This window comes from Cupressus sempervirens, chromosome 4, assembly GCF_028749045.1.
Source record: "Cupressus sempervirens isolate cs-2001-9-10 chromosome 4, ASM2874904v1, whole genome shotgun sequence".
Taxonomy (NCBI): Eukaryota; Viridiplantae; Streptophyta; class Pinopsida; order Cupressales; family Cupressaceae; genus Cupressus; species Cupressus sempervirens.
In genome coordinates this window covers 183,928,003-183,935,788 of record NC_143121.1, presented here as the reverse complement: position 1 = coordinate 183,935,788, position 7,786 = coordinate 183,928,003, and the positions used below count along the sequence as shown (strand labels likewise).

Sequence of the window (7,786 nt, the reverse complement as noted above, 5' to 3'; positions counted from 1 at the left end):
CAAAGCATTAGAATAAATCTGCAACATGCTCATTAGAAATTTAAGCAGTTTTTGAGAGCAACTGCAACAAAAAAAAGTTCAGTCTATTAATCATCGTGAACGAGCTAGAAACTGAAACAAAACCATTAGAAATTTAAGCAGTTATTGAGAACGATTGCAACAAAATAAAGTTTTCAGTCTATAAATTATTATGAAAATATGAATAGATCTCTTCCGTTAAAAAAGTATAAGCGATCTATATGAAGAATCAAGATGAAATTGCATGGGATTTTTTCCTGACATGCAACTTCACGTGCAGTGTAATGACAGAATTTTTTCCTAGGAACTTAGACAAAAAAATTTAAAATGTTCCTTTCAAATTCGGTATTCATTGTCACGTACACTAATAAGGTATGAGAAATAAAAATTGTGTTCTTGTCATTTTCTCCTTCAACCAAAGAAGGCCCTCAAAATATTGGGAAAAGAAGATTGTTTGTAAAGATAGACTTTGACATACACATTACAAATGTACATAATGATATATATACATTGCAACCTTTTACAATTTATAAGTGAAACCTACAGTTTGCTCCATATACAGGACAATTGCTATATGGCGGAGAATTGTCCACAAAGCTGAACTTTGTAGACACTAAACACTCTTTTAATTCTAAAGTGAAACCTACAATATGCTTTATCTCCAGGAACTAGGAAAGAGAACACAGTGACTAATTTAACAGGATGCGCAGTTGCTTGATCATTCTCAATCATCAAGCCATTCCAGAGTAAATTGCGCCTCCACAATTTCAACCCTAAGATCAGGGATAGAAGAGGCCTTAACTCTCAGCCACTGGTGCCCAATCTTCTCATCACAGATGACATGTTTCAGAGAGCTTAGTCCGCAAACACTTTTAGGCAACCTCTTCAAACGAGAGCACTCCCTCATATCAAACTCTTTCAATTTCTTGAGTTGACATATTTCCTCTGGAAGTTCTTTCAAGCCCTCACACAGCGAAATGTCTAGAAATTCCAGCTGCCCAAGTTTTCCAACGGATGCAGGAAGCTCTTTCAAGCCTGGTAATGCTGATAATCTTAACATTCTTACAGAACTCAGATTTTCAAGATCATATGGCAACTTTTGAACCAGATGGCAGCTGGTTATAGACCATATGCGAGCAGAAGGCATATGACAGATGTCAAGTGGCCATTTCTCCAAATCGCTGCAGTGGTCGAGGTTAAATTCTTGTAGATTGGTGTTGCTGAATGTGGAAATATTTCCAAACCCTTCACATAAACTTAGAGAGAATTTTTCTAGTTTCTGTATTACTTTAATCTCTTTTAAAAAAGAGGGCGCATCCAACTTCTCCAAGCGAACAGTCCTGAGCTGAGCGAGTGAAGATAGAGCATCTAAACCTTTAATTGTGGTCCTCTTTGAACTCAAATTACACAACATTAAAAATTTCAGTTTTTTCATGGTTCTAAGAAATGGTGGTAGAAAGTATTCGCTTGCAGAAAAGTGTACCACCAGAACCTCTACCTCTGGAAAGTCCATCGGATACCACTGATTTTCAGCCATAGAACCTACAATAGTTCAATCATATATACAATTGAATTAGAAAATGTTTTAGTGGTCAAGAATACCGGCAGTTCAAGTTAAAAATTTATATCAAAGCTATTGCTGTTTCAATAGTATCATTATTCATTATGACAAAACACAAAAGCTAAAACATTTTAATAGTTTAAATAGCTTGCATATTATGTCACTCAAGAAGTTAGAATATTTGGTCTGAATCGCCTACCTGTGTGAATAGAGACAATTTGAGCATCAAATGGTCTATCATTATGCATCTCCCACTCCCCTGGCAAGCTCAGCTCCTTCCTGGGCATGAATATTCTTTTCCTATGGACTATACTGTCCTGGCTTCCCAAATATATGGCCAAATCTCGCAATATGTCATGCTGGGAAAAGTACAGCTCAGAGGCATCTCCATAAGCGATTGTTGCTTGGCTTCTGATATTACCACATACGATATTAGCTCAAAGTTTGAAAACAAAACGATAGTAAGAAATGTAACATATATACAGCTTAGGCAAATACCCTGGGCTGCTGATTAAGTTCAAGTGGTTTTTGCTTGCAAGTTCCAATAACATGATAAAGGCATCTTGCTACTCCAGCTCCCGAACATAAACCCAAATGCTCAGCAGTGCATCAGCACAGATTTTCTTGTTCTCTGGAAATATGGCTAAATCTAAGAAGCATTCCCTCGCAACATCATCCAAGAAATCAATACTGGTCTCCAAGCATCTTAAAAGCCCTTCTTTGTGATAACTGGATATGGACTGCCCCTGTGAAAGCTTATTCTTTGCATTCAACCAGACCATATGAGATTACCCATTCAAAGAGCTCCCAATCACCTTTAGAGTAAGGCGTAAGCCCTTACATTCAGCTTGCACCTGCCATTCGTTAAGATTGGTATTTTATTAGTGTCCAAAGGAAGGTCTGTAAAAGATGAAAAGAAAGAAAAAGAAAAGCGATATTTTGGTGATTTAACTGCATTAATAACTTCCTGCAAGTACTAGTCTAATAGAACAATCAATAACTGCAAGTTCTTATAGCTTAAAACAAATAAGCATATGATTCATTATATTTTTGTTTTTGGTCTTATTTGATTCTATAAGAAGCTTTAGGCTTTTTCATATTTTTAGTTTCAAGGTAAGAGAAGACTATACCTCCATGACTAGATTTGCATCTGCTGTACTTGGAATTGATGTCTGTCCAAAAGCAGAGAAGCAGAAAAGCGAGAGAGCGTCCTTGTGGCTCAACAATGGCAACTGATACAGTTGAGTACAGGGGTTTAGGGGGATGGTAGAACTGTCTCTAGTTGTGACAACAGTTTTGTACCGTGGCGCTTCAAATAGTAGTTCCTCCAAGTGAGCCCTGGACCAGACATCATCTAATATCATCAGGGTCCGCTTGTATTGAGTAGAAAGCTGCTGCTTTAGCTGTATGCGTGCATCTTCTACATTCTGAAACTCGGGCTTCTTCCTTCCAACGATCTTCTCCCACATTGTCTCTATAAGTCCCTGCAAATTTGGAGACTTTGAAACAGTGATAAAATGTACATTTCCAAAATAACCTGATGATCACAGAAGAAAACAATTATTTTTCAGTAGGCTGCAAAACGAAAATGATTGGAAATTTAAGAGCATACAATTTATCACTAGAAATGGTAGGCCGGCCTACACAACCTGATGAAATGTACATTTCCACAACAACCTGATGTCCGCATAATTCCCTTCAGATTTGAATACGCAAGACAATAATGAAATGTACATTTCCTGATGCCCAGCATTGCCCACAGAAAAGATCAATAAATTTTCAGTATGTTGCAACATAACATATAAGTTTTTACAATTCACAATGCTGCTGAATATTTAATCAACATTTCCGATTCCATTCATGTTGATGAAAAAACTGCATTACAATCAAAACCAGAAATAATATCTAATCACTCTGTATCCTAAACCAGAGAATCAAGAAAACAAATCATGATTGGAAATCTAAGCGTGTACAAATTTAGCACGGGAAATGTTAGGCTGACCCACGTGAAAAACAGCTCACGAACAGAGAATTTAAAAGTGTTACAAACCAAATGGTACAATTCAACAAACACTATTACTTTTCTCACTTATCTGACGCAACCTAAATGAAATCTCGAGAGATTTAATAGTAAATACCCACTGAAACTGACGAACAGTGGAATGATCATGTCTTAAAGACGACCTTAGCCTTAGAAGTCCACATATCAAGTTTAACCTCGATGACCTAAACACCAAAGCCCTTCAACCTAAATCTCAGGTATTGATGGGATGGGCCAGAAACGTTCAGCGATTTCCTCGAAGGACTAGTTAGTAAAAACAAGAAGAAAAATTATGATTGAAAATGTAAGCGTACAAATTTAACACAGGAAATTGTATTGTAGGCCGACTCACATGAGAAACACCTCAGGAACAGATAATATGTAAAGGATCACATACTAAATTGCGCAATTCAACGATCACAACTACTTTCCTCACTTATCTGACAGTGTCCAGAGCCATTGCAACACACTCTACATGAAATGCCCAGAGATTTAATTTTTAAACCGTGTAACAATTGAAGCTGAAAATCAGGGGAACAACTGCCTAGGCGTGTCCACTATTGCCTTAAATGAACGCGGATCGGTTTAACCTCCACGACATAAACACCAAAGACCTTTGGCCCAAAATCTAAGGTATCGATGAGATGGGCAAACACAATTTAGTGGTCTCTTCAAAAGATTGGAATAATAGTAAAAAGCGACGAGAAAATTCTTGATTGATTAAGTGTACAACTGAAACAGAGGAAATGGTAGGCCAACGGACCTGAACACCTCAAGAATAGAAAATATGTAGGGTTGCAAACTAAATGACGCAATTCAACAAACAATAGTACTTTACGTACTTATCTGACCGAATACATAGTTATTGCTATCCACCTTATATAAAATGTCATGAGAACTAATTTTGGAACTCTACACCCACTGAAACTGATGAACAGTGGAACTAAAAGATGATACTAGCCTTAAACTAACACGGATCAATTTAACCTTGACGACCTTAACATAATAGTCCTTTGCCCAAAATCTTAATGCATTTTTAATAATAGGCCTAAAAAAATTCAGTGGCTTCAAAAAACCGTCAAAAAGAAGCAGAAAGAAGAAAGAGACATTACCTTTGATATAGGGATCACTACAGAGAGCAGAGGCCAAAGTAGTTTTCCCACCACCCCCCATACAATGAACCCCAACGACCGATACCTCGCTCTTTAATAAAATCTCCTTCAAATCCTCAACAAGCTTCTCCAATCCCGCATAGAACCGAGACTTCACAGGAAAGTTACTTAGAGCGGACCATTTATCAGACTCTTCCATTTCAGTTGTTTGACACAGGTTACCTAAACTCATTTGCTGTTGAATCATGTTATTAAGCGTACTACTTTTATCTGGAGGTTGCAATTCCTTGTACATATCTTTCAGGGCTGCCACACGATTTCTAGCATCTGACTCCATTTGGGCTGGGATAGAACTCATGAAACCATTGATCTCCTCTTCTAGCTTGAGTATCTGTGAAGCATATCTACGTCTACAAAATACATTTGAAGAGCCAATGCTCTCACAAGATTTAACCAGCTCTGAGCCCCTAATAAGAGTGTTTAGAAACTGGTGAAAAGCGGGATTTTGCTGATCTTTGGGTTATTGCAGGTCACATTCACAACATTGTTGGATTGCTGGGATAAGGGATTTCAGCAGAGCATCGGTTCTACTGCACACAATCTTGTGATATTGTTATCAGGATTTAACTGTGTGATTTTGAGTCAAACTCAGAGCATCGGTTCTACCGCACACAATCTTGTTATTGAAACTCTCCATTCTGTATACTCCTAAAACCTACAAAGTCAGTCAGTAGAAGATTCAGATTATCCTAAGGAATTCTGGTACCCTCTAAGCAGCAACATATTTGCACCTTAATAAAAAATATGTGGCTAACAAACATTACTGTGTTGTATATGTTAGCTAATTGTGAGTGTGAATTACTAACACATACTAATACAATTAGCTAACATATATGCTTACACACTAATGTTTGTTAGCAACATTATGTTTTATTAAGGTGCAAATATGTTACTGGGTAGACAATGCCAGTCATGTAATGTATTGCAGCCATCATTCACATCGTTCGAGGATGATGAGACGGCGATGGATACCTATGTATCTAGATATCAATAATTTACCATTTTATTCCCACCCCTGCTATTTCTTTATTAATGGTTATTTTCCTTTCTTGTTGAGCATAATAATTTTTTTTTGCTAATGATCTTTTATATCATATTTTACTACAAAATAAATATAGAGTTAAACAAAATATTCTGTGAATGAAATGGACTTTTTAAATTTTTTTATGTATGGAATATGGTATTTGAAATATTGATGAAAAAATTTCACCTTGTTCAATTGGAATTATACAACATGATGAATTGAAATATAATATTTTTAATTCTGAATTATTTTGGAATAAGATTCATTTACAGAAATATAATTTTTTTAATTAAAAAATAATCAAGTATGATTATTTAACACTTATAAGAGTCAATTATTAACATGTACTCATTAAGTGGTTCATATTTTTTATCTACATAATATATATTTTTTGGTTAAATGGTTCATATTTTTTAATTACATAAAATTTTTTTGGTCAAGGTTGATAGTGAGTTAGATGTGAATCTATCATCCATCATGACAGTGAGAAAGTCGTCATCAATAATATCTTCTCTCTCTTATATATATATATATATATATATATGTATGTATGTATGTATGTATAATTCTTATTTTAGATCTTAGATGAAATTTGAGTATTAGATTGTAAATTGATGATAGTGAAAAAATCTTCCTAGTAACTTGTGTTTTATATTTTGGATGTAATTCAAGTTTATAAATTAAGCAATAAATTTAACCAAATAGATCTAAGCAAAGCATGCTAATTTAGATTTGTGAATTTATTTTAATATTATTAAACTTTATATTTACTATTATCAAACTAATTTTATATTAATATTATCAAACTTTAGAGATTGTAAAATTACATATTCTAATTTATAATAATACTTTGTAAAGAAATGTTTTTATTTAAATCAATGTAAACAATGAATTAACTCTTTTAAAAAAACATAAAATAAATAATGAAATAAACTAAAATGATATTAAATAATGATAAATAAATAATAAATTAATTTAAATTAAAAAAAAAGAAAGAAGTAAAGTGAAGGAAATAAAGTGTCCATTAGTTTAATGGTTCTTCTTAAACCATATTATGAAATAGATCTTGCTTTACATTTTTTTTAATGTACTAATATGTAGATTTTATTGGAGAAGCTAGTATAATAGTATAATAGATGGATCTATTAAAGAAGGAAAGGGAGAGACTAATCATTTTATTTAACACTTCAATCAACTTCAAATCTCCAATAGCTTACTTGCTAACTCCACTATTTATTATGTCCTCTCTCCTAATAATTTTAAATAAATCACCTATACCTAAATCAAAACTAAAAATATATTGTATAAGATTGATAAAAATAAATCATGACTTAGAATGTATGTTTAGAGTTTATTCACAAGCTTGACATCATCTATCCCACCAATATTCCACTATAACAATGATAATAGTGAAATTAATTTTCACCCGACACATTATGCTTTCTAATGAAAATTTCAATTTCAATTCCATAACTAACCAATAATTTCATAAGCATATATATCAAAAAAGCCTAATTAACATTTCAAATATGTATAAATATTCTTAAAAATTAAATCTAGCTAACAATTTACAAACAAACTTTTTATGTTTTAGGAATTAGAATAACAACAATAAAAGATATTAACAAATTAGGATTTTTTAAAGATATTTTCACAAATTTGAAAAACTTCTCATTGAAACTAAAAAATAACTTAATTGTAATTTTATTGATTAAAAATCATTTGTATTATAAGAATGCTCAACAAGAAAGGAAAATAACCATTAATAAAGAAATAGAAGTGGTGGGAATAAATTGGTAAATGATTGATACCTAGGTACGTAGGTATCCATCGTCATCTCATCATCCTTGAACGATGTGAATGATGACCACAATGCATTACATGACTGAGCAATCGGGCGAGTCAAACTTTGGCACAGCTTCCCATGGTGCAAATAAGTTGCACCATAGTTGGTGCCCTATGGAAGTAGT

General features: G+C 33.7%; 1 protein-coding gene across 1 annotated transcript; it reads right to left on the bottom strand.

Annotated features, from left to right (window-relative positions):
• Positions 1–610: 610 nt before the first annotated feature.
• Positions 611–1,946, bottom strand: LOC149560604 (putative disease resistance protein At4g33300). Its single transcript, XM_089823633.1, has 2 exons — positions 1,779–1,946; positions 611–1,560 (listed from the first exon to the last, which is right to left on the bottom strand). The coding sequence occupies exons 1-2, from the start codon at positions 1,864–1,866 to the stop codon at positions 743–745; spliced, it is 906 nt and encodes a 301-aa protein (XP_089679759.1). The 5' UTR covers positions 1,867–1,946; the 3' UTR covers positions 611–742.
• Positions 1,947–7,786: the final 5,840 nt, after the last annotated feature.

Coding starts and splice junctions, on each gene's coding strand:
- LOC149560604 (XM_089823633.1), bottom strand. CDS start 1,866: ATGCCCAGGAAGGAGCTGAGCTTGCCAGGGGAGTGGGAGATGCATAAT. Junction 1,561..1,778: donor AATTGTCTCTATTCACACAG/GTAGGCGATTCA, acceptor GAACTATTGTAG/GTTCTATGGCTGAAAATCAG.